This window comes from Coturnix japonica, chromosome 15, assembly GCF_054131305.1.
Source record: "Coturnix japonica strain WE chromosome 15, WE-NBRP24, whole genome shotgun sequence".
In the NCBI taxonomy this organism is placed as follows: Eukaryota; Metazoa; Chordata; class Aves; order Galliformes; family Phasianidae; genus Coturnix; species Coturnix japonica.
In genome coordinates, this window is record NC_140677.1 from 6,852,616 (window position 1) to 6,879,722 (window position 27,107).

The window sequence follows — 27,107 nt, forward strand, 5'->3', positions numbered from 1 at the left end:
AGCTTGCTATCATAACCGAGGTTCTCTTTCTGCTCATTTTAGTTGCAGCAGTAAACAAGACAATTATTTCCCTGTTCTCAAGCTCAAAGCCCATATTAGCACAATACTTGGAGTTTTGTTAAACATTCACAGTGTACATACGTTGAATCTCTTCTAGCATAAAAAGCCACCAGCGTAACCAAAAAGGATTTGTTTTCTATTTATAGAGCCAGAATCAAAGTAATTATAATGATACGTAAAACATATTAGCGCTGAACAATGTCTTTGTAATTACTCCTAGTCTGGTGCTGCTGCTATTTTTGCCAGTGTTTATATTGCGGTGTCACAGCAGCTGCTTCATCACAGAGATTAAATGCTAATTTTGACATTAATTTTAAAAGTTAATTCTTCCTTTGTGGAATGCAGTAAGTTCACTCCTTCTTAGAAATTATTCAGTCTGCTCATAGCCAAAAGATTTCAAGGAATTCATCTTCAGCTGTTCAGCAAAGTGACCTGGTTTAGTCAGTCCAGTGTATGGTGAGCTCCCTGGCTCTGCCTTTGATGCAGTAAGGTGCCCTCTCATTGACACTTCCCCTCAGCCAAATGGTTTTGTGAAGGCTTAAAGCAACACTTAGGGTTCCTTTCTCTTAATTCTGCCATTGCAAATGTATTCACCCATCTGACCACATAGCAGCTATTCACTGGCATTAAAGGGCTTCAGGATTCTGAGCAAGCTGTAAAAAACAAAAAGGAAGAAAGGAATAATACTGTGTAACATCGAGACTCTGGGAGCTTTTTGTGTCTCTTTCTTTGCAGGTTATTCGTTCAGGCTAGAAATAATCACATTCAGTAATGCTGCCAAACTTGAGAGTCTTGTAATTACTCCTTCTTCTGCATTAACTTTGGTTTCTAGCTGTGAAGAAAAGATACTGTAAACAACAGCTTGTCATTTGTGTACTGAATTCATTTATTCTTTTCTCCTAGATATTTATGGGCCATTGGTAAAAATGTTTGGAAGAGATGGAAGAAACGATTCTTTGTCCTGGTGCAGGTAACAGATTTACCTAGAAGTGACTTTCAATTACAATGTGAAGTATTTGTTCTGACCTTTTACAGTGCTGTGTAACTACTGCAAAGCTGTGGTTCTGTGTTGGTTCTTTGTTAAGCCCTGGGTCTTTTTTTTTTTTTTTTTTTTTTTTCCAATTGTGGATATCTTCTCAGGCACAACCCCATTGCAAATCATTATCTAGGAGTTCTGCAGTGCAACTGAATGCATGGTGAAATGGAGAAACAGTTTTAGGGAGGAATTCAGTGAGATGGGAAGGAAGCTCAGTCTGTGTTGGCTGGAGGTACTTGAGTGCAGATGCTCCCTTTTCAGGTAAAGTTTCAAGGCCCTTAAAATCTACAAAAGTTTTGTCCTTGGCAGCATCAGAGTCAGTATTTCAGTCCTGATGCTTCTCTAATCTTCAAGTTCATTGCACATTCTCATTCTTTTTTCTTTTTCTTTTCTACTTTCTGCCTTCCTGGTTTCAGTAGACCTGTATGTGGTTGTTTAATGATTTCAAGTAAACAGACAGAAGGTGTCTCACATGAGCTAAGAGGATATGGTCAGTACTTGACATATTAGATCTTCCCTTACCTTCCTGATGGCAGCTGAAGGCACTAAACCAAGAGACATGGGGCCCTGGTCTGGGTGGCTGCATCTTCACCCCAGCCTGACCAGCACTGTCAAACAGTGCACTGGGATCCATCTCTCCCTCTGCCCTGTCTAACTTCCCCAGGCTGTGCTGTCTACAGCTATGAGAAATAAAAAATTAAACAGTTGCCTATATCTGTCCAAGCAGCGTATTTAGATTTAGGTTAAAAATGATGGGTTTAGGGCATTTGTAAACCATTCTCAGCAACATCTCATTTGCAAATGCACCCTCCATGCAGGGACTGGCCAGGTGGAAGGGGATTCCACAACTGAATGGGGGTCCCATAAGAGACAGAAGAGGCCATGATTAAGGAAGTACCTTTGGGGAGTGCTGCACAACGAGCCTGTTTTTATGTGGGGGTTCAGGGACTGCTTTTCTCTGTGTTTTCTTGTCTGTTTTCTGTGTTGAAGTTAAAAGTGCCGGGGCAATGCGTGATCACCTGTAAAGCAGCTTGTCTTTGAGGGGCAGCTCATTACTGCAGAATTCTCAGGAGCGTTTTCCTTGTGAGCAGGAGTTTTCCAAGGCAGGATCCTTTTTCAGAGAGCGTCTGTGTATAACAGGACAATTCCTCTTTCCTAAAATAGCTTCTCCCATACCAGAGTTTATCAGTACTTCTGTGTTCGAGGCTCTGCAGGTACGGCCGCTAATCCCCACTTTTCTCTTAGGAGCCTTCATCTGGCCTTTCTGTGGGGTTGCAGTTCTTTCTCTCATCTTCAGTTGCTATATATTTCTCAGCTTGCAGTGGAACTGAAGCGCTCAGTTATTCCATGTTTTCTTCTGTTACTAGGTCTGTATTCGTCAGTTGGCATATGCAAGTAGAATTTGGCCAGAAAAGCAGTTCATTTGAATAAGATGAGCAGACTTTTGCCCCCAGAGAGTCTCTGTAGCCCACCTCAGAAATTCCAGCTGCCGCTGCAGCTCCTCTGTTACGTTACCGTTTGCTCAACATTTGGTGCAATGTAAAGTGTTCTGCCGTACATCAAATATAAACAAGAAACACTCTCTATGCAGTCCCTCAGATGTAGTTTGAGCATATTGAACATGTCAGCAGGCAATAAAGATGGAATAAAAATACTTTGCTGTCCGTATGTTTGTCGTTTGCTTTTCATGCAATGCAAAGGATGGGTGCTGATACGAACAGGGATTGGCAGTAAAGGTGTTGATGTCCAGAATGCTCTGAACTCTGCTGAGCACAGACAGGGAGTAGCCCCAGCAGGATGGTGGGCTGGCCTGGCTGCAGGAAGAATGGACAAGGATCAGGCTGTGTTTTAGGGGCTTAGTCAGCCACACCAGGCTCCTGTTGGCACCAGTGCCAAGAGCTAGAGTCCAAAGCTTAAAATCCCTTTGGGATATTGCAGTGTGGTCAGCAGGGCTGTAAGTGTGTGTGAATAAATATTTCCTTTCTCATCCTTCATCTTTGTCCCTTACCTGTAACATCTTCTGCCACACCTCTCCCCTCTCTTGCAGAGTAGCCTCTTCTCCCCACTCCCATGTCCTCATTCAGATGGAGGCAGCTGGCCCAGCCCCAGTTCCTTCAGTGCCCTGCTGTGGTGTCTGGTACCAGAGGTTAAGAAATTCATGGTAATAAATACTCAGACTCCTCTTCCCCATCTAAACAAGGCACAAAGGTGCCAAGCTGCATAGGCAGCACTGTGGAGGAAGGTGTTGATGGCAGTTTGGCTCTTTCCTGTCAGTAATGCCTCACCAGTATGAACGGAGGATTTGCACATGTATGGAGATAAGGGAGCTCTACAGGGAGTGTTCCCACTGATAGTTGGATCCTGAAAGCCCTGCAAAGAAGGGGAAAGGAGCAATAACTCTCTTGTAATTTGGGCGGAATAATCCCTCGCACCTTCTGTGTCTGTGAAAGCTGTACAGGAGATGGTTTGTTTGGGTTCAGTGGGTGAGAGCAGCTCCTTTGTGCTGCTTCTGTAGCTGGGCCTCACCCCTTCAGCACATGCATTGCTGGGCAGTCCTCATTCCCCCCTTGGTGAGGGTGAGCAATGTGATGTGGTCCAGGGAGCTCAGGTGCATTATTACTGCAGGCACCTGTATAACACAGGGGAGAGTTTTCTTTTCCAAATGAATCGCAGTCCTCTCTGCACACTGCCCACCCTTCTCGTAGACACCCTTTGAGATGAGCAGCAGAAGAGCAGAATACTGATTAGATGTAAATTACATGGCAGAGACTCGTTACTTGCCTAATTTTAAATCCTGAGATATGCAGTGTGAAAGTGATGGCAGAATATGGCCCTGAGCTTGGATGGAAATGGTCCGCAGCATCGCAAGTGAGGAAAATGCTTCGTAAAGGCAGCAGTCATGCCAATGGCAGTGGTAAGAGAAAGCAATGGGATGATTTAGGGCAACATTCTCTGTGACTGGTTGGGAGAGAAAATGTCTATCCAGCACAGATGTTGTGTTTCATAAGTTGCTATATCAGCTAACTGAGCACAGCATACAAATTTCAGCCGGTTTGTCAATTGGACCCTTGATCACGCAGAAGCTGGGATTTTTGGTAGCTGACAGAGCTTGCATTAATTCTTCACGTGGTCTAATGTGCTCCATTGGCAATAACGCTGCTGCTGGTTCTGGTGGGCTTGCCAGTTCTGCAATAGGAAATTTCCTCTAATGATTCGTAAGGGCAAGTGAATTAATTACATTGAGATTTCAGACTGAATCTGTTTTCCTCTTGTCATAACCCCATTTCTGTGCGCTGGCAGCATATGGGAAGTAACACTCCATGGTACCTGGATGACATGTCTGCTGAGTAGCTGGAAGCAGTTTTTGTCTGATTGTGTCTCATGGTGTTTGCAGAACGTTGTTGGATGCAGATCAACTCTCTGCAGATTAAAACCAGTTGCAGTGTCTGCGCCTGGATCTATTGTTCTAGTGACAGACTCCCCGCACTCGTTATAACTTAGAGTAATGGTGACAGCTCCTGCTTTTAGCAAAACTCAGCTCGGAATGAAATGAAGTAAGTGTTCAGTAACTCTGCATAACCAACTGAACTGGGAAATAATTCCACAGCATTGCGGTGTACCACACTGCAGTCCTAGCCTGTGGTCCTCAAATTGAGGAGAATGACCTAGAGCTGGTCCCTGCAGCCATATTAAATCATGTTTTCGGTCAGACCCTCACTGGGAACTGGGCATAGGCAGTGAATGCTGAGAAACCCTTGAGTGTTGGTGATTGATACAAGACATTTGGAAGCTGCTGGTTAAGCAGCTGCATGTCTGCTTGCACCTGGATGCCTGTACACAGGTGAGCTGATGGTGTGGGCACGACTTCCCATCAGGCAGACCCACCCAAAGAAAACATGCATGTTTGGATGAAGAAGCTAAGACAACTGCTATGTGCAATTGTTTAGGGATGAATGGATGTGCTGAGATGTGAAAACTGTTGTTTTCACATTTGTTTCTTTAAGCTAGATCATTTCCTCTGCTCATTTGTGTCAGTAAAGGGCTTGGGAGGCAACATACAGCTGCAACCAGAGGACAAGAGTCTCCCATCAAAGTAGAAAGCTGTATTACAACTGGCAGTATCTTAGCACAGTTTCTCTCCCTTGGGACAAAATACATGCTGTTAATCCAGGAAAGGTCCGTTTAAGAATTTAACCCAAGTGGGGCAGTGTTATGTCAACACTGGGAAAGAGGGAAGCAGATGACTGAGCTGTGTTGTGCTCAGAGTGCAAGGGACGACAATTAACAGGTTTGAGCTGGATTCTCAGGCAAGCGTTGCTGGCTAGAGCAGGAGTATTTGGTGGAAAAACAAGGGTGAAGTCAGTACTGGTTAATACATACCTACTATATTTATTAATCACTGGGATTATATAGCTGGTGACAGAATATGGTCAAGTGCCAAGAAAGTCAGATCTAATTTAGCAGCCTGGGAATAGTGAACTTTGGCATTTGTCTCCCGCTGTCTCTTTCTTCTTCTCTCAATTTCTTTGCCTTTCTCTTTTTTTTTTCCCCCATTGTGTTCCTTCTGTTCTTCTGTCTCAAATTATTTTCTAAACCATTTTCCTTTTTTTCATAAGGAACCAGCCAGAACAGCCTTGGATTATTTCTCTTCTTTGAGCTTCACTCAATTCAGCTTCCTTAGCTGCTCCTTTCCTGGCCCTCATCTGGTCCCTGGATCAAATCCCAGTTGCTTTGAGAGTTTGTCCCTTACTGGGCAGAGATTTCCCCTCAGTCTTCCTTCAGTTTCCTCTGTATCCATGCTTTTTTCAATTACTCAAACCATTCATCTCGCCCATCCCATCTGCTCGCTCACTCTCATACTCAGCTATGGTTCAGTGTGAACTCAGCAGGCTGCAAGATTAATTTCTGCTATTAACTGTTTCTCTGGTCTGGCCACTTTGGAGCTTCTGCAGATGGCAGGCTCTGTATTTTAGAGGACTGTGCACTGTATTTTAGAGGGCTGACGAGAGGCTAACTGCAATCTCCACTTGACCCTGCAGCGCTGTTCAGCAGTGAAACATGACAGTGTCATATCAAGCTTTCTAGAATCTCATTTTGTAAGATTTTTCTTTATTGCTACTCATAAATGGAAGGAGCCACATCTTGCTGGTAGCCAGGGCACAGCTTGATTCTGACCCCAAGCAGTAAATTGGCATACCACATCTTTGCACACAAGGTGCTGGCTGGAGTTGTGTTTGTACAGGCACTCTGCATGGCACCATTGGCTCCTTTTCCAGAGGACATTAGTAGCAGTCCTGGCTGGTTGCATGTTGTAGAGTGACTTGTAGGTTTCTCTAAGAGATCTCTTGTAATAATGATGTAGAGCAGCTTCTAAGGAAACCATGTGGATACGAACAAGAGAACAGTTTGCCTCCCAGAATGGATCCACCAAATCTTTTGTCCACACCTGCCCACAGCACAGGTTGGAGCCAGATGATATTTAAGGTCCTATCCAACCTATGCCATTCTGTGGTTCTATAATCTCTCTTCTGTAACTTTTAACATGGAAGGTATAAGCTTGGAAGTGCCTGTATATGTTTCCATTTTTTTTGGTTGTGTTGGTACGATTGCTTTATCGATAGACATTAACAGTATTTGCTGAGACCAAAGTTGAAGTGGATTAATTGAATGTGAGGAAGAGCTTGACATTCAGACCTCAAGTTCAGGGTCAGAACAGAAGAAACACCAACTGCTGAATGGCTTTTACCTGTTGCTTAGAGCTTTACAGGATAAAATGTTTTCAGTCATATCAGTGTAGATTAGCAGCAGTGCATTTCAGGAGTTGAATTTGCCCCAATTCAGGAGTTGAAGTACAGGCTGTCTGCAGCAGAGGAACCAATTCCTCACCATTCAGATGAAGTCCCCGGGATCGTACTGTGCATAAAGCACATGCGGGAGTTTGTCCAGGAGATGGCAGCAATATCCTGCTATTCGATCTGAATGAACGCTGCAGGAGTCGTCTGAATGTTGCGCTGAGGGGCACTGGGTTATTTTTAGATTTCTTCGTGTTAATCTTTTTAATTTTCGTGGTTGCCGCTACGACGGTACGCATTCAAAGTTCACAGCATATAATATGCACTGGTGTGCTCCTGCTATTGGTCTGTTACTTGTCAATCTTTCCTCGGTGCTGGTAGCTTTAAGGAAGTTGCAAGATGCTTAAAGCATCACTTTCAGCCTTCCTCCCACAAATGTGTTAATGATAGGGTTTATTCTTAGGTGGATGCTGGAGCTGTTCCTGGAGGAAGGCATGGTGCAGGCAGGCTGGCAGCTAGCAGAGCCCGCAGAGGGCAGCAAGACACCGAGCGCCGGCTGGGGATGCTCAGCCAGGTCCCATGACTTAAATAAATGGCATTTATTAGTGAAGGGTGCCACTGAAATATATGCCGTTTGTAGATTTGTAACAGAACGGTTCAGAAGCAAAGTCCGCCAGCTGCTTGGGTGATGCAGAGAGTGCAACCACTTACGTGGAGCCCATCTTTTGGGATCTCTCCCAGCTGCCCCATAAATGACGAGCGTGATCTGTAGCTGCCCACCAGAGTTTGAAAGATCCCTCAGAAGTCAAAGTTTCCTTCAGAGGTCAAGAAGACGTCCACACTAATAAAATTACGTAAGGCGTCCAGGATATGACACAACCTTACCAAAGTCATTTGAAATCATTTGACAGTAAATTTCCCCTTGAGTTCTTAGCCTGGAGCACGGAGAATCCTCTCCTCTCTGGCCGGGCTCCTTGCTGCCCATCCAGATCGTGATGCGGGGAGCACGCGCGGGGCCTTGATGCAGGCTGATGGCCCCCCAGCGGCGATGGGAGAGCCCGGCCGAGCCCTGCAGCTGAGTCGGCTTCCGTCAAGAGCTTGACATTGAATGTATCGTGTCATGCAGATGGTACCTCAGAGGAGTGAGAGCTGCCATTTACAGCACTGATGACAACAACTGCCGAGATCAGTGGGATCTTAAGATTGCTTTAATATGACTGGCACCTAGCAATTTAGCTCACATTGTTTGTGACAGGGTGTCACTCTTACACTTGTCTGGGGATGAGTGATAGAGCTTCCTAACGCATGGTTCTTCCTCACTGGGAGGAAATCAAACCACTGCGTATACCAGCATGGAGAACAAGGATGTGTTAGGAGAGTGCTTTGAAAATGTATGATAAAAGTTCAGCCTCATGAGCAGTGATCCCCTGACACCCCAATCCCTCTCAACGTATAAATGCACAATTTGGATTCCTTGTCACCATCACCTGATGCCATCTTATCTTTGTGATTTTCTTCAGGTTAGTCAATATACCTTTGCTATGTGCAGCTACCGGGAGAAAAAAGCCGAACCTCAAGAGCTGCTGCAGCTCGACGGATACACTGTGGACTACACTGACCCGCAGCCAGGTACGGCACCAGCCTCTCCCTGCTGTGGGTGCTTTTGATGCCTAACAGCCCCCTAACTCTCCCCCTGCTTGCAGCTGAACTGTGATCAGCATCATTGTAAATATGTTTGTGTTTAGGCTGATCATTAGCTATGCATGACTTTACTATAAATAGATGGGAAGGAGTTGAGCAGAGTTGCACAAGAGGAGAGCGAGATTCATCTTTTCTGGGGAGCCTAAGTGAATTATATGCTTACCCTCCTCATGCCATGGATAAATGTCCCTCAGATGAGATGACAAAAGACACAGTAGGTTTGTAGTCAAGACCTTGCTTCCAGGCTTATTTTGCTGGTGGGGAGTTGGGACAATGGGCACTGAATCAGAGCACAATTAGAAGCAAGCATCCAACCAAGCAATTCTTGTTCACGGGGAGTTCTGGCTTTGCTGGGGGAACCCAGTGCATCAGGGCTGGGGGTGGCAAGGGGGAGCCTGTCATCAGCCTCAAATTCTTAAGCTGCCTGTTGCCATTTTCAATGCCTGCCTTCCTCTCCTGCCAGGTTTGGAAGGTGGCAGAGCATTCTTCAACGCTGTGAAGGAAGGAGACACAGTGATTTTTGCAAGTGACGATGAGCAGGACCGCATCCTGTGGGTCCAAGCCATGTACCGAGCCACCGGCCAGTCTCACAAACCTGTGCCGCCTACCCAAGTGCAAAAGCTAAATGCTAAAGGAGGAAACGTCCCCCAGCTAGACGCCCCAATCTCTCAATTTTGTAAGTAAATAAGTTCTCTTAGACAGCAGAAGTCTTTGAAGGAAAGATTTTTCTGCACTGATGTAAATCAATATTCACACACATGTTTCTGACTCCAAAACAAATCTTTTTCATTATCATTAAGCTGCTTTTTACATCAGTGGATCCAGAGCCACTTAACCTGTCTGTTTAACACAACCAAGCCCAAGAAACCAAATTCCTTGGGGAAATTGTCAATGAGTATTTGAAAGTGCAGTACTTGATGGAGAAGAGACTGGGATCTGAGAGCCTGCAACCCAGCTTGCTTTCTGCACACACCCATCTTATCCCTGCACAATAAACTGCAGACCCAGATCAGAGCAATTCATTAGTGCCATTAGCTGTCTGTGAAATGTATCACGTGCTCAGAACTACAGGTGCAAATCTTGCAAGTATGAAATGCACACACAAAAAGAGGTCTCCTGTTGAATATTCAACTGTAGGAAAACATATGGTATTTTTAACAGGTTGCTTTGCAGGCCAGTTAGATGTGAATTTAAAGCAATCATCTTTTAAGTGGTAGCTACACAGTACGTCCTGTGCCGTTATACCCAATTGAGTTAATTTGAAATTTAGAGCAATTTCTTTTGTCTTCCAAATGACATTTGATTATAAACCAGACAAATCCCTCCTTGCTCATTTTTCTGGAGGGTCCCTCAGTAGTGTGTCTTGAATCCCTTTGTTGTATAACATGCAGCACTTCTTGCTCATTTCATCAAACTAAGACCAAGTAAAACAAGGAAAAGCAGTAAATATTAGCAAATTTACCCAATTACACCAGATTTTAGCAGTTAAAATTGCAAGGCTTTTAAGATTTTGAATATGTCTTTATAAGCAACTCAGAAAATCTACCCCTTGCTTATTTATTTGGGCATCTTTTATATCATTTTAACTTTGTGTCAGTATTTATAGAAAGCAGTAGTGCAATATATATGTTTCAGTGATTCATTTTACAGCAGAAAACCGCTGCTTGCCTTTTCTTATGTGTGTCCTCTCCATGTGCCTGTACATTTTGGACTCCCTACTGTCTGGCATTGCTGCTGCCGTGAATGAGGACATAGCATGATGCAGCTTGGTAAACACAGGCAGTATTTTCATCTCAATGCCCCTCATCCTGTTCAGCCAATTCATTTAAATAATTTCAGAGGCAAAAGGTTTAAAGGGTTGGGATTGAGAAGGATCTCAGAATGATGAGATGGGAGGTGGGAGTTGGCCTCCTACAAGTGGGTTGCATTTACCTCTACCCTGAGCATTTAGTCTACAAGTTCTTGGGATGGGAGGGAAGACGCTCGTGGGCATGAGCCTTTGGATCCGTTGTCCCCATTCATAGCCATGTGAGGAAAGCCAAAACCCTGCTTGGGTTCATGAGAGATCTCACTCCTGGACCTGCAGAGTCCAACCTCAGCCTCCCTCAATTGTACCAGCTCCAAACCCATACCATTCAGGCTCTCCCATGCTGTGTTATATTGTGTTGTGCCAAGGCATAGGATCCAGTCAGCTACTCACTGCAGTGATAACTTGCTTCTTCAGCATCCTCTGGGCTGGGCATACCGTTCCTTTGCTCCTCAATATTCCTTCCTCCTCCCACTTTGGACGTGGGTCCCTTTCAAACATTTTTGTGCATAGCGTCTTCAGTTTTCAGGAGGAGGAAGGAAGCATGATAGAAGTCCTTCATCTCAAGAGCAAGATCTGCTCAGTTTTCATATTTCAATGTTTGTATGCAGCAGCGCTTGTTGGAATAGTCAATGGGTGCAGCAGTTTACTAATGAGAGGCAGAAGTGAATCATGCATGCCATACATGATGGCTTATCACGAGTCTTAAATACACAAATACATACCTCAGCTCCTTCAGTCTTTAAATTCAATTGTATCAAGTACTGCATTTTTAAAAGGGTCTTGGTTTGTTATCAGTTGTTTTTGGTTTGTTTGGTGTGGTTTTTTTTGGCCTGCAGAAAGGTAAGGACTTTTGCAAGACATTTTATTCTTATACATTTATCTTTATACCTGTCATGTTTTTGTGCTTATTAAGTCTATGGTAAATGAAGGATTTGCAAAGAAGTAAATGTTAAGCAGTTTGATGAGTAACTGTTGTCGTAGCGTTCATGTTGTAGCAGTCCAAAATGGCACATGCACATGCATGCACATGCAGAGAAAATCCAGCCCTCCGCTCCTGTGCCGGAGCTGTCTGTTAAGCAGAAACCCGGGAGGAACACATTTTGCTGTTGGGAAAACTTGGGAGCTATAGTGAATTCATTTGGTTCCCGCCTCATTTAAGTGAGTAAATACAAACTTAGAGCACTACTTAAATTCTTATCCGCCATTCGGTAGCGGCACTTGACTTGGAAGCAAACAGACAGCTCCAAACAAGGGTGGAATATGTTTTATTTGCATTTTAAGTACTGAAAAAATAGATCCTGCTATTCATTAATTTTTGTATGACTCTACAGTCCCTTTTATGTGGGTGAACAATGCCCATTAGAGTGAAAAGTTTTGCTTTTTTTTATTTTGCTATAATTTAAAAGAAAAAATCCATTACCGCAAAGCTGTGCTTTTCTCCAGTAGTCGCATTACAAAAGAAAGAAAACAAAGCTGTTCTTGTTTAATGTTGAAATCATGCACAGTATTATAGTCAATAATGCTGCCCATACATATTATACCTTTTGGTAATATTTAAGCTTCATAAAAGTGGTCACTTGTCTGAAAGCACCAATCTTTGTTCGTTCTGTGTTAGTGATGCATTGATCAATATTCCCAAACATGCTCAGCGTTCACTTTTTTCAGACCCCTTTTCTTTTCCACATGAAAGATTGGTCAGTAATTGTCTTACATATCACTTGTGCTTATATTTCATTTTTAATGTCTGTTGATATTTAATGACTGTTAATCACGCCATATGCAAAGAGTTGGTTGTTTTGAGAATTTGTAATGATTTGTTCCCCCATGATCCGTAGATAGGCTTGTTGAGCTTCATAAGAAATTTTCAGCTCTAAGTGTTTTTTTGGTTGGTTTGGTTTTCTTTTAAGTTTCTTTTTCATCCTTTGCTTGAACCCAAATATTTAGCTGCTAGGTTAGGGCTCCTGTCTGCTTTCCTGAGCCTTGTTGCTAGTCTTTATGTTATTCTGGTTTGTTCCTTCTTACCCTGCTAACTTCTAGCTGGACTCAAGGGTAAGTGCTTCCCTGTAGCTAGCACAGCTCAGATAATCAGACTAGATTATCTGACGTATGCAATGTGCTTTTTTTTCTCTTAAATCTTTCTCATGTTTAGATTTTGTAGTACAAACTTTCCATGTTATTTTCCTGAATTTAGGTTTGAAATGTAAGTTTCCATACTGAAATTAGGATGCATGTGATGTTTGCATAATTGCCTTCTCTCCCTGGCTTTCACATTGGCATCAAGTGATCCTCTTAGTAAAGCCAATCATTAACATCTCTATTTTTCATTCCAAGATGTAAATATTAATTAACATCACAATAAAACTGTAAATAATACCTTCTTTTGTTTCATGGAATTTACATCTAGTTGACTGCTTACTGCCTGAAAACAGATAATTTTGCACTCTGACAATATCCTTTCTTTCCATTCCGATGCCGAGCTTGGTGCACCGCACCAGCATGTGGGGCTAACCACGGACTGCTCAGAGCCTAGAAAGGTAGGGCAGGAGCCTGGCGAGCTCTAGGCAAGGTGCAGGACTTCAAGGAGCCAAAAACTACCCCTCCACCTCCACGCATGAGCCCGAGTCCTCCAGGTTTAGTAGTTCCCTCCCACGCCAACACAGCAGGGGATTATTTCGGCGAGGACCCCAGCCCCCTCTGACTTAAACCTGTCAGACACGGAGGGGCTGCTGCTTCCCCTAAATTATCATAACCAGATATGTTAGTGGGGTCTCAGCCACCAGCCAGAGCTGAAGGATAAGCCAGGGGAATTGTTAATTTATCCTCAGTCGTTACCTTTTCCGACTGGAACACCTGCTCTGAAAAAGATAAAAGCACCAAGTTGTGCTGTAAAAGAGCTTCTCCTTAGTCTTTGTTCAGGCTTAAGTACGCACTATACAAATCCTTTACTGGTGCCAAAAGCTTGCTTCTCTAATACCTGGTGAGTGCCTGCTTTCCTTAGGAGGGAATAGCATCAGTGGGTCATGAGAGCTGGCAAATATGTATCCGGAGTATCTGAATGCAATTATGAGAAGGAACAGGCGGTGTCATCCCTCCTGGCCATCCAGCAAGACTCCTTTTTTCTCCTTTCTCCTTTTGTTTCTTTTTCTTCTTCTTTTCTGTGTGTGAGTATGTGCGTGTGTGTTAACTATACCCCTGGGTAGCAGGCAGAATTCCTTCTCAGCAGACACTTTCTTTTTTCTTTCTTTTTTCTTTTCTAAATGTTTGGATTTCCAAAGAGGATTCTTACCAGACTTTATCACTAAAAGTTCAATTTGACTGAAATACAGATTTTTGCCACTTTGAAAGAAAGAAAGAAAGAGTGAATGAATGAATGAACTTGGGTCTGGCAACATTACATGTATTTGCACTACAATGCATTGCTATCCTATTAGATTATTTTATTAGTTTTGTGCTTTAATTGCTTTATTTTCGTTAGATAGATAGAGATATCATGAGAACGCTGCTGTGTCTTCTGTATTGTCAACTTGCAGATGCTTCATTGAAGGAATGCAGAATTAAAATGTTAATTCAGTTCTCACGTAACTTGCATGAATTTAAAAATAGCCTGTAAATCACTTTTATGTGCTTTAAGAAGCATGAGGCTCTAACTGATAAAATACAAATTCACAGGGTTCTGCAGTCATCCAGTGCAAAATATTTTTAAATAGTTATAAAAACGCTGTTAAGCATTGTTTGGTATTATAAATAGCTCTTCTAAAATCGTGTCTTTAACTTAGTGCACAAGGAATTATATCAGTGCATAGTAGAAAATCCCATTCACTTAATTACCAAGCAGCAGGTAACGTAGGTTTCAATTCAGCGCACAGTGCGTCTGGTGATGTACAGGAGCATTCTTAATCATTTCTTAAAATCGTAACTCAAGCAGGAGAGAATTTGTTTGCAGCAAGATGCCATAAAACAAAAGACTAAACAGCCGATTAAACGCCAGGCTATCTTCTGAGACGGGATAAAGTGAGAGGAGGAGGCAAGCTCAGGGAGGCTGCAAGCAGTGCAGCATGCAGGGGCTCTCTTGGAGAAGCCGTGCCGTGGTGCTGCCGAGAGGGGATGGGTAAGTCACAGCCTGGCTGCCAGCAGCTGGCTCCTCACCAGCACCCGGGCATTTTTAAGCCCAGCATGTGGATTTTCCCCCAGAACATCGATATTGGCTAAGGAAACCCCTTGCTCTGCTCGGTGCTTCCATCCCAAGTTGCAGCCCACACTATGGCAGCTCATAGGAGCACATCTTTGCTCTTGAGCCCCCAAGCCCAGAGAACTTCTTCCACTTGCCCAACTGTGCCAGTGAAGACTTTTCCAGACGTATCTGTAAATGAATAGCTGCCATCAATCATTGTCATTCCTTTATTTCATGTCTCCTGATGAGGTTGACTAGTGTCATTGTTTGTTACTGTCCAAACCACATCTTCATTCTTGTAATGTCAAGCAGATATGACAAGCACACATTTTCCAGATGAGTAAGATACAAAGTCACCTTTTAATTTACAGTTCTTTGGTTGTTGTTTTTTTGGTTTGGTTTGGGTTTTTGTTTGTTGTTTTTTTTTTTTTTTGTCTTTTTTTTTTAACCAACGAATGTGTTTTAAATACTGGATTTTTAAGTTGCCTTTGGTACTAAAAGTCATTCATTAATGAAAAGAAAGAAATCCCGAGTGAAAAAATTCTTACAATAAAATGGCTACCTGCAGCCTTTTATAACAAGAATTCTTTTATGGAGCTTGTCCCCCATTATTAACTTCACTGCTCTAAGTGCAAAATCTGCCAAAATTATCATTGCAGCCAAAAAAATGCAGAGGGCGGTGAAATACATTCAAAAAAAAAAAAAAAAAGAAAAAAAAAAAAAGGAAAAGCCAAGATTGAAAGATTTGATGATTTTCTCTCTTTTTAAACAACAGTTAGAAGAGAGCCCTAACAGGGCAAGATGGTGGGACAGTCCTTTGTTTTTCATTATTGCTGTTGTTTAAATCTTTGTGTTCCCGGCGCTGGCAAATCCTGGCGGCTCTGATTTCAAACACTTGCACAGGGTGTGTGTTTGGCGGAGGGCTAGTTAATGGACTCGGTGTAAGATGCAAACTGGATAAAGATAGGCAAAATGAAAAAGGCAGTAGTTAAGAGGAGACAATAATGTAAGCTCCCAAGTGTAACACAAAAGCCGGGGTCTGTAGTTTGGAAGAAGAAAGGTTTGCGGAGGCTGTGCTGCCAATTTACCTCTCCTCGCAGCCTCCCTTCTGAGACCACCAAAGAGCACCTTTCAGCTGCACTTGTGTGCAGCTTGTCTAAATATGTAAGATAACTTCTGTGGGCCTGCAGCAGCATTTTGTCTGGGAGCCGAACAAAGGAGCACCAGCTAGCTTGGCACAGCACCTTGGAAAGGGATTGTAAGTTACTGGAGCATCGTATAACTTTCTTTCTTTGGTTTCTCCTTTCTTTGTGATTGGAGTAGGGTCAAAAAAGCAGCTGTATTTGAGTGAAACAATTAATTTAAAGTACTTACAAATTAGCCGTACAGTTTGGGTACAAATATTAGCCATTCCCATTTTGTTAAAAAATCTCTTTTAAACTGTGCAAGGCATTTTGAACAAGGGTGGACTATATATAAAACTTTATAGGCAGATGTCGACATAATTTTAAACCACAGTTCAGCTCTGTGGAGTGGAGGAACAATATATTTAGATCCCTCCTTGTCTTTTTGTGTTTTCTAGGGATTTAATGCTTTCAGTAAAGTTCAATTCCTAAATTCCATTTTAAATCGAGTCCCCTGGAGAAATCAAAAAGAAAAACAAATTGCAGATTTCACATTTATTTTCTGATAATTAAAGGAAGCTGTTTAGAGTACGACTGTCCTTTGCAACCTGCTCCTGGATATTGTTAAGACTTTTAAACCTCTAGAGCAGTGCAGATGTGGCATTTTAATGAACTCTGTGTGTGTCTGACCATCCTCCAGACATCTCCTGTTCCACCACACCTGCTGCAGCCCCGCAGTAGGTGTACACCCAGCCCAGCACCAGGGGACTTGGGGTGTGGGACCTGCAGCACGGTGCATGGAGAGCTGCTCCTCTTCCTTTCCATGTCAGAGAACCATGCTTTGAATCACCGACCAAGCAGAACTTGTGCTCGTACTTCCTTGAAGTGCATCTTGGTCGTGTAAGCTCATGCAGTGCCATGCTCAGTTCCTCCTTCTCCAATAGATGTTCTGAGCTGGGGAGGTTTGGGGGAATGGGCCTTCCAGTAGGTGCCCAGTGCAGTAATGTGCACAATTGATAAGCACAAATACAGTTGCCCCTGAGCATGGATGGTCATGAGCCATTCAAGTGCTCTGCCAGTTCTCAGCAATTGCCATGAAATTGCTCAGAGAACACAAAGTGGTAGGAATTTGATTAGTTTGGAGTAAAAAAAATCATTTCCAACATGCTTTCTCGCACATCTGCTCAGGAAAGTTCACCAGCTAAAGGGCTAGAGGACTCTTCACATTTCCAGCTGATTTACTCAAATCTCAGAGCCTTGCTTGCAGAGCAAGAGGATTGACAGTGTATCAGGGCTCCTAATTGAAAAGTAATAAAATCTCTGAGTGAAGCTGGCAAATTAAGGCCTCCAGCCAATTTGTCAGCTTGCAGTCAACTCCGAGGAACCCGGGAGAGCAACAGTCCATTAAAAATAGCCTGATAATATCTGCTAGAGCATTTTGTGGGTGCTAGGGATAGGTCAAAACTAGCACGGGGGGAACTCTTTGAGAGTGAGCTCTGTCAGATGGATCTTGGCCCAAAGGGACAGATGATGGGGCGGAAAGCTGGAGACTGGCTTTGCTGTGGCAGTGATGCTCTGACTGAGGAGGTTGTCCCTGTCCTTAGAGCCAGCCCTGGTGCTTCCACCTCAGTGCTGTTTCCTCTGCACTGAATGCACAAAGCTGCCAGGAGGCAGAGGGGAGGAATTGGGAGCAGAGAGAGGCGGGGGGGGGGGGGGGGGGCTAGAAGGAGTCAGTGCATGGGATGGAATAGAGGAATGGACCAGCAAAATGCATAGAATTGGCTGTTAAAAAAGGGGTGGGGGGGAGGCTGGGGTGAAAGAAATTGAAATCAGCATTTATTCAGCAGGGTTTTAGTGAGGAAAATTGCCAGCTACTGCTGAATTAAGTATTGCTAGCAGCTAATTGAAATGTTACATGTTTTAATTTGTCTGATTTCCTTCCAGTGGGTGATGTTATTTATATAGTTTGTATATAGCTAACGACAGACTATACAGAAAATGCAAAGATTGCTTCCAATGATCAGCAATATCTGAGAGCACAGACATGAGCGAGGCAGTTAGGAATGCATGCCATCCTTCACAGATTAATATAAATAGTTAAATAAAACATACATAAAAGAATACTATCTCATTATCATTTAAAGCTCCTTTTAATTTATTTCTTTTTTTCTTTTTAATTAAGGATTTTTGTTTCATCTGGTAAAGAGCAATTTTGTTTTGAAACAAATACAGTTACCTTATAGTACTACTGCGGAAAACTGCATTTTTGTGTCCTTTCAACCACATTGTTTCAAGGCCACCCAGTTCCCTTAGGAGGCTATAAACAGGGGAAGGATTTAAATCCCATTCTATTTGTCGAGGATTTGGCAAGAACCCATATAGTAGGAAGCTGAGCACAGACAAAACCGAGTGAAAGGTGTCTTTTAATTCCCCGGTCACTGGTGGAACAAAGGCTGCTCCCAGCGGGGTCCTGGCTGGCCGCACCCAGGCTGGATCAGTGGCTTCATTTCAACCGGTGTACTTTTAGTTAACTACGTTGAGTTTAATTAATTAGCTGCTAGGAGTTAGTGCCCATAAACGTCACCAAAGCAGAGAAGTGTGAGTACGGTGAGACTGTTAATTCACCCAAAAATGGCAGCTCAGAATCCGAGCAGAGGGAATTCTGTCCCTGTCAGGATGACTGGCAGCTCCAGCACACTATCAGGTTACTTTCTCAGTGCTAACAAACTACACATCAATTTAACTTATTAGCGATGTTTAAAAGAGCATCTTTTTATTTCTTTGAGGTAGCATTTAACGTTGCCATTAGCAAAAAATTGCCACGGGGAGACAAACATTGGCATTTGAATAAAGAGCAACGTAACTGGTTTGATACCTAGAAAACCTAGTAAATATAGAGAAAAATGCTACAGCTCTAACTTCATTAGAATGGCAGAATCTATTATAATTAACTGCAGCTAACTAAATAGGAGCTAATTTACTTATCTGAGCCAAAACTCTGTTAATTCGTAGCCTATTGTAAGATACAGAATAAGTTATTGGGTTTGTGTTCTGTTTTTAAGTACAGAATAAATGCACTGTAATGAGCCATTGACAGGATGTTAACTCTAAAATCTTTTGCCTGATGCAATAAGATTGTCCAGAAATGATGCAAGTTGACAATGGGAGGTGAAGAGTGTACTGTGTAGCCTGCAAAGAGGAAAGTTGATGGCAATGTAGGGAAGAGGAGATATTTAGCTTTCATGCTTCATACTGTATATTTTTCTGTTGTTTTTGTCAACTAAAATATGTTATATCTCTCTAAATGGTGTCTTTCTCTATATGTATAAATGAACAGATGCAGATAGAGCTCAAAAGCATGGCATGGATGAATTTATCTCTTCCAATCCCTGTAACTTTGACCACGCTTCACTCTTTGAGATGGTTCAGCGCCTCACTTTGGACCACAGACTTAATGATTCCTATTCTTGTCTGGCAAGTATATTCTTTGGTCTCTAGTGATATAAACACCAAGCAGCAAAATCAAAGCTAGTACGACTGGGGGCTAATCCCCCATTGCTGGAAGATTCACTTCTGTTTGCACCAGGTTTGAATTTGGGCCAGAGGTATTTTCTTTTGAGAGGCTACCTCCAGTGAACTGACTGCTGTTCTTCTCCAGTAGCACTGTCTTTATAATTTCTGTTTGCAATGTTTAAAATGTTTCTTCCTGCAAAGATAAACTCCTGTGTGGGGATGTGCAGTAGAGAACAGAAGCAGTGTTTTGCAGCCTCCCACACTGCCTTCCAGAGTGTTATGGATGAAAGAGCAGGGGAAGAATGACGGTCTGGTACCACCTCCCATGTCAATGGAGTCACACCAGGAATAACTGTTGCCCATCCCTGTGTCTCGGTATGAGCAGGGATCCCGAGCAGGTAACAGGTGGGACCAGATGGAGAGCTGCAGGGATCCTGCAATCAGCCCTTGCTCATGTAGTCGCATGCCCATTATGTTTGTTCCATTAGCAAAGATTGCAGCTCTCAGGCCATTGCTGTATAACATCGTCTGTATGGCAGTGGCACGGAGATGCTCCATGACAGCTTGTAATTTTTGGCTGGGTGCAGTGCTTGGTGGCTCTTAGCGAGAGTTTATATGACAAATAACTTTTAGCAATACAACATGAACAATCAATTTCTAGTGATCTGGTGAGTGGATTTGAAGAGGCTCTTAGTTTTTGAGAAAACAACAGAATGAAGCCTCTCTAGAGGGTTCGGATGAGATCTGAAATGCAGGACCTGTCATGAAAGGTGTGAGACAGACCCTGACCTGCTGCACGCAAGTCTCCACACTGGGGTTTCATTGCTGGCTTCTCCCGCATAAGAACCACCCTGATAGTCTCCACCTTTAGCCAGTTGTGCAGTCTGTGGATCTGGCACTGTTGAGTGACTTTCTTTTAACAGCAACAAACTGGGAACACAACTGAGTAGCTGCCAGTAGGCCTGTCCTGATCAAATCCTGTCCTTCAAGTGCCCCTCCACCATGGTGCTCCTCTCATCTGCCCAGCTCCCAGGACCACACGCACTCATTGATCTCAAGAAGACTGAGATCCAGTAAATGCCATTAGCAGTAGGCTGTTACCACCTTCCTAATGATAGGCAGGGCTAGGAGGAATGGTTGTGGACATCCCCTGAGGTAAGGATGGGTTGAGGGAAGGCTCCAGGTACCCAAATGGTGTGAGTAGGCTTGGTGGGAGAACTGTGTGACCTGCAGTGGGTTTCTCACCAGCTCCATCAAGGACTTTGCTACAGCAGGCAGTAGGTTTGGCATGCAGCTTCTGCTCCCCACGCATGGCTGGCTCTAGGAAGACCATCCCCATCCATGCATGTCTGACAGGTTGGCTTGCAGCTGGTTTGTCTCTGTGCAGCCTCGGGCCCAGTGATGAACCTGTGGCCTTTTAATTAAATTCATGGCTGAAGGATAGTCACAAGGCCATGGCTGAAAATTATTAACAATGTTTCTCTTCAAGACATCCACCAGCCATACATCTGCTTGTTATTGAGATGTTTAGGTCTCTTGGTAGAAGCTACTGGAGTGATGGCGTCCCCTTCAGCACCAAGACTTGTGCCTCTTCAGAGCAGAGCATCACCAATTAACAATCTTCTTTCAAATCACCCATTACAGAGTGTTATGAAGAAGAGAATAATGGGCTGTGTTCACCTACACTTGGATTTCACATGCTTCTTTCTTTTAGTGTGATTTTGTCCTGATTGTGAAGTTAAATCAGTCTGGCCTCAAAATTTCAGTTCAACCGCATGGAGCTCTCATTGCTCTTGAGGGGTTTGTGGGAAGTTGATGATCTCATCGTGCTGGCTTGCCTATAGGAGTTGTGAGCCTTTGGTAAACCTGCTCTGTCTGCTCTGTGTGCTGCTGAGCAATCGTTCTTCCTACAGGATGTTCATGTGCAAGTCCCAAAGTGTTTTGCCTTGTCCTACATCTTATTTTCCAACGTTGACTTGGAGGTACCATGGAAGACTTACCCAGACACAGTGGCTTACCCTGACACGGAGAATAGCTCAGCTTTGCCTCCCTTCCATGGAACCAGGTTAAACAATGTTAATGTGAGCCCACTCGCTGGCTGAGCCAGGCGTCCCTATGAAAACAAACAGGCTGTCTGACTAATCTCAGCTATGGCAGAAGTGATGTTTGCTGGCAGAGAGCACTGTGCTGGGAAAGGGGAAGAGCGTTGTCGGCATTGCTTACTGAGGCTCTTGCCCATCGACCACAAGCTGAATGCACAATTGCTTTCACAGCTCTTCCTGGACTTTCTGATAGGAAAAGAGTATGTAACTCTTCCAGCCTTATATCAACCCCACGCATTCATGGATCTTCATTCCTATCTTCATGGACAAGCTATTTCTGAGCCTTCCTTTCTACACTTCCCAACTTACTACCTTCATTCAGCTCATCCAGCTGGATCCCTGCTGCAGCAGTTGTGTCAGGATTCATGGAATTCACATCAGAACACCCAGCTTATAGCAAGATGTGGTCTTCCAGAATGCCCAGCCTAGCAGAGATAATGGGTGAAAGAGTCAGATGAGAAGGCCCATAAAGCAAGCCTCCAAAATGAAATTATCCAGGTGTTTTTTTTTCCCCACGGTGAATGAGAAAACACGAGTGCTGGCAAGTGAAAATTTTCCCTCAAAAATCCTCATTTTCACAGAAACTGCACTCTGCCATTTTGAAAGTTTTCCAGCGTTTCACCAAACCTGACAGGCCGTAGCTCAGAAGCTCCTGCTGCACTCCCTGCTGGTGCCAGGGATGCATGGCATGATCTCAGTGCCATTCAGCTTCTAAGACACAGTCAGTTGAGCTCACTGTGCTCTTCAGCCTTCTTCCAGCGTCCACTGTGCCTTTCTCAGTGCCGCTGAAGACCATCTGAGAGACCAAACTGAGCTACACCTAGCCATGTTGGATGAAATATCCGGTGTGTCACTGCCAGTTGTGTTTGCCAGGCTGGGAGGGTGACAGTTGGTTGTGCCAGGCAAATCTTCATCAAGAGCCAGAATCAGCTTGAAGATGTGGGGGATTTGTCTGAATACAGCCTTTCATCAGACCTTAGGTTTTTGGGGTTTTTTTTTTCTGAGTCTATGAGGAGCAGCACTTGCTGCCCCTTTGTACCTCCATCCAGGTTTGAGTTTTTTATTTCATATCTCTGCCATGCAAAGGGAAACCTTCTGGTCTTCCTTGGTCTGGATCCTCCCATGGCTTCCTTGCATGTGCTCTTGTGAGGTTCAAGGTATGAGGCTCATTACTGAACCTCTGAGCTTCTGCTCAGGCTTCCCTGTGTTGCACCAGGGGGGCAATCTTGAGGGTTCACCCCATCTCTTCTGTCTGATCAAGTGCTAGCACTTCTTGAGCTCTGGTGCAGGGGAGCAGTGTGGAACACACCATATCCAGCCTCTTGCTTCCTTCACCCCAAACCATGGTCTTGATAGCTGACTCCAGCGAAATTAGTGCCGTCCTTCCCACTGATGTCAGTGTTGCGAAGATTTCACCCTGTAGGAAGGATCGAGTCTTTTCTATATATCAGGTGAATGCAGCAATTTAAACTGCATTTCTACCCTGGTAACCAAATCCACACATTTATCTATTTCAGAGCAGTTATGGTATTTCTATATTTTTCCCGTTCCTAATTACCAGGGGCTTAAGAGAAAAGAGGCAAGGTGAGGAGATGGTCAGAGGATGTAACGAACAGGCAACATAAAGAAATCCAGAATCAAGCACAATGCCTCTAACCAAAAAGCGAGCAAAAATATCAGTAAAAAGCAGTGAAAGCAAATATACCCCTCCCAAAAAATAGCCTTCCAGAGTGCTGTCCCATCTGCATTGTTCTGTATCTTCATTTTGAAATGTGCACTTCCAGTGATCCCAGAATTGTAGCTACTCCCTATATCTATCATTTTCCCCTCATTATTTTAATTCTTTTCTCAATCTGTTTTGGAGTTGGCCCAATAAGGATGAGCAAATCCTTCTCTATGTCTTTGAGCTCTTAATTGATATTTCTTCAACTCTTTTCAAAGCAGCTATTTTGGCATCTAGAAAAGATTTGGTGTCATCTGAGTGGTAGAAAATATATTTTAATCTTTCACAGCAGTGTTGTTTCTAAGATGTAGCATTTGGGGTAACAGATGGGGTGGCAAAGAAGTTGCCTATAGGGGCAGTGCTCTGCCTCAACTACTCTCCCGCCCGCTGCAGGAACTTTTCAATTAAACGATGAAAGATTTTGCAGCTTGATGCATTCCAGAGCTGCGTCTTAGCAATTGTTTAGCACCCAAATTTCCATGTAAATATTGACGGTTTTGCAGCGTTTTGAAAAGCAATCTAAAGAATATTCTCGTTCTCGCTAGCGCCTTCGCTGAAGGCAGAGACACACTTTGGCTGTCCCGGGACATTCACTGGGTGCTGTGCATTCCCCTCATGGGGCAGAGAGTCCTCCTCGGGAGCATGGACCTATGTCACCAAGCCCTTAGGACTGGTGGACAACAATTGTTGGAGGTTTGTGGATGCTCAAAGAAAGCTGAAAGAGCTGTACTTGCTGCGATGCTGAGGAGCGCTGGCCTGCCAGGTGGTGGGCGAACTGAGCGCGTCTCCAAGGGTACACAATGAGAACGACACGAAATGTCCTTCTGATGCTGTGGATCTGCCTTCCTCCATCTTCAGGACGTTCCTACTTGCCAAATGCAAGAGAAGTCGTTCAGTGCAATCCTCCATGTTCTCCCTAAGATCACTCTTCTCACTCCTGGCCAAATGTGCAGTCTCTTCCCCAAAATGAGATTACTGTTTCATGTTGCTTAAATAATCTAATCTTTGTCATCTCTTTAAAGGTGTGAATCTTTTCTTTCATTTTTTTCTCTCTTTTTTTTTTTTTTTTTTTTTTTGTTAGGCACTGACATGAACTGGCCTCACTTTTCAGCATTTTAAATGACATTTCCTGTTAATGGTAGAGTAATATCTTTTTGTTAACAGTTGCACTGAATATATGCTGTGATAGGCGATGATATGCAAACTGTATTGTTTAAGAATGACCTCTCTCCTTTTTTCTTAATGTAGCCTTAGGTTTGTATTTCTTTTATTAGAACAGTTGACCACTACACTTCCAAATCTGATAGCATTTGTATTTAATAACTTATATTTAAAATCAAGTCTCTTTATTTCTAAACAGGGCTGGTTTAGTCCTGGCCAGGTCTTTGTGCTAGATGAGTATTGTGCACGTAATGGAGTGAGAGGCTGTCACAGACATCTCTGCTACCTCAGAGATTTGCTAGAGCGCGCAGAAAACGGAGCTATGATTGACCCCACCTTACTTCACTACAGCTTTGCCTTTTGTGCATCACATGTTCATGGCAACAGGTAAGGAATTATTCTTGGCTAGCAGCTCCCTGCCAGCAAGGGATGACTTTGTCAGATATAGGTTTCCTTGGATATGTTTTCACGCTGGATGTTTGGCAGCAGCGCTTCTAGTGGCATAGTCGGTTTGTTTGTTTGTTTCATTGCTTGTTTAATGTAAGCAATACAAATGCACATAGAGGATCCAGAGAAAAGGTTGGTAACTTTCTTACCCAGACACCTGCTAGATGCCCTTCTGGACAGGATAGAGTTGAAGTACATGTGACAGTCGTGGGTCAAATATAATGTAATGGGTGTAAGCAATATCCTGCACTGATTTAATTACTGCACAAGGGGATCTGACAAGTTGCAGCAATGAAATTTTCAGCAGTATCAAACTTCAGTGTTCAGAAGTGCTCGAAGCCCTCGGGCACCTCTGTCTGATCGGCAGCACGACGTCAGCCCTTGCATTGCTCAGGCATAATTGGGAATTTTATCTGGCTGCTATTGCAAAGGAATTTCAGTTTCAGCAGTAGCCCTTTCTCTCAAATGTGGAAAGTCTTTGATGGCAGGGAGTGGAGCTGTGCTTTTTCCATTTCTATTCATTTTGTTGTAACGTATTGCAGCTTCTTTTTCTGCTTTTTTTTCCCCCCTGTTAAATTACATTATATACTTGGAGATATTGGTATCTCTCCTGCACGTGCTGCTGAAGAAAGGAGTGTTATAAAATAATAACATGTTTTCATAAATGCTCTGGTAAATAACATCCTGAATTATGACACATACTGCCCAGGTTTCACGTTGCAAGTCTGCCGCTTGCTTTGCAGTTAGTTCCATACATCTTGTCATGGAAACCAAGTTTTTGCTTCCTTAGTTTCTTTTTCAGTTATGAGTTTCTTTCACTCGTTTGTTCCATCTTTTGCCAATTGTTCTTTGATTTCACTTATTTGCTTTCAGTTTAGTTTCCTTTTCTTTTGCTTTGTGGTTTTTATTTCATGTTTTCTTCTGTTTCTTCCACTTGTGCTGCTGGTCTTCCCCTCCCGCACATCCCAATCACTCCCCAAAGCCACCACATGGCAGAGTTGCTTGGCGGGTCACAGCCAAGCGCAGACGGCGAGGGGGGCAAAGTGTCTCAGCCCTCCGCTGCTGAAGTGGAGACAAAAAAGGATTCCAAAAAGGAGTCCAAAAAAAGGAAAGATTCCAAATCCCAGCCGAATCCAGAGCCGAAAAGGTAAGTGAAACACGCAGTGCACAGCAGTGTGTTGTAGCTGGCAGCAAGCTCCTCGGTCACCGAGCACATTGGGCAGGCTGCAGGGCTGTAGCATGCAGGGGTTAGGGGTGAGTGTGATTCAGGTGTGTTCAAGGAACTGAGTGTGTTCCCTTGGTTTGGAGATGGGACCTGGGACAAATCCTGTTTTCCAGAGCTGTGTAATGAAAAGGAAGTTGGCTACTGGTCATGGCTATTTAATGTAGCACTTCTCACGGTTCAGCATAACAGAGCCTCAGGATGCATCTGAAGGTGCCATGGTGCCTTAAGCCCTATTGTGCAGACTCCAATGCTGTGCCTCTGTGGATTCCAAGAGATGTGGGTGGCTGCTGCGCTTTGCTGGGACACAGCCGGGTGCTTCCAAACATGCAGCTTTGTGAACCTGGTCTGGTAGATTTGTTTAAAATATTGCAAGAAGGGAACTGTTTGCTTTTCTCCATCTTAGCTATGGCTGGCTGATGGCTGACTCCAAACCAAATGGCTGAGGGGTATATTCCCTCTCAGTTGTGGCCATCTTCTTGTCTTAGGGCTGCTGGGGCATCATGCTTCTTGCCAGGACCACGGTGTGGTGAAGAGATAGGTACAGAAACCGAGTAGTGTGGTGTCTGCTGTCAGGAAGTCAGAGAACCACAGGGGGTCCGCAGGAGAAAATGTGACCCCCTTTCTTTCATTTCTACTAATAGAAATCTTAGTGGCTGAGTGGAAGAGCTGTGATTTCTTTTCAGAGCGCTGTTTAGGCCACTTACACTGTGCGTTTGAGAGCTGGCTGGCAGAGCGCACAGGGAAGCTGATATTAACCCACACAGTGCTTACTGGCAACTGCGGTGTGCGTAGGGCTGGATTCTCTTTTCTTCTGCATCCCTCCCTCCCACGTACCATACCCATTCATTGCCTAAGGTTAGCCAGGGGCCATGCACTGCCCAGAAAGCCTATAGAGGAAAATTTCCCATGTATGTTTGATAGAGATGGGAGCACGCCCATGCTTGGGACTGTGAAGCACACAGCACTTTGATGGAGCATCTTGTATGCCGGGTACCACTGCTATCTGTGTGCTCCAGTGCAGGGGGAGGATTCAAGTTAGGAGGCATCTTTCTGTTTAAGAAAGGCTTATTTCCTCTGTCAAAACTGAGAAAGTGTTGATTTGATTTTCTTTATAAAAAGAAGTTACTTCACTTTTTAGACAGAAAAAGAAAAAAAAGAGAGAGAGAGAGAAGAGAAGTTGGGTAGTTTGATTTCTTCAGAATGAGGTTGGCTGTCAGTCAGAATATGCCACCCAGCACCGAA

General features: G+C 43.8%; 1 protein-coding gene across 27 annotated transcripts in view; it reads left to right on the forward strand.

Annotated features, from left to right (window-relative positions):
• The window catches only part of CADPS (calcium dependent secretion activator), a 169,058-nt gene that overhangs the window by 75,983 nt on the left and 65,968 nt on the right, over positions 1-27,107 (forward strand). For 14 of the 27 annotated variants that reach the window (XR_014934592.1, XR_014934593.1, XM_085516302.1 and 11 more), the window contains exons 9-14: positions 964-1,030; positions 8,409-8,517; positions 9,053-9,265; positions 19,032-19,168; positions 24,393-24,580; positions 25,623-25,787. Coding sequence is in view for 24 of the 27 variants with exons in the window: in XM_085516302.1 (XP_085372428.1) it covers positions 964-1,030; positions 8,409-8,517; positions 9,053-9,265; positions 19,032-19,168; positions 24,393-24,580; positions 25,623-25,787 (879 nt within the window). In the remaining 3 variants the exon portion in view is untranslated. The remainder of the gene's footprint in view (positions 1-963; positions 1,031-8,408; positions 8,518-9,052; positions 9,266-19,031; positions 19,169-24,392; positions 24,581-25,622; positions 25,788-27,107) is intronic. The other 13 variants (XR_014934594.1, XM_085516311.1, XM_085516312.1 and 10 more) reach the window with 1 other exon arrangement.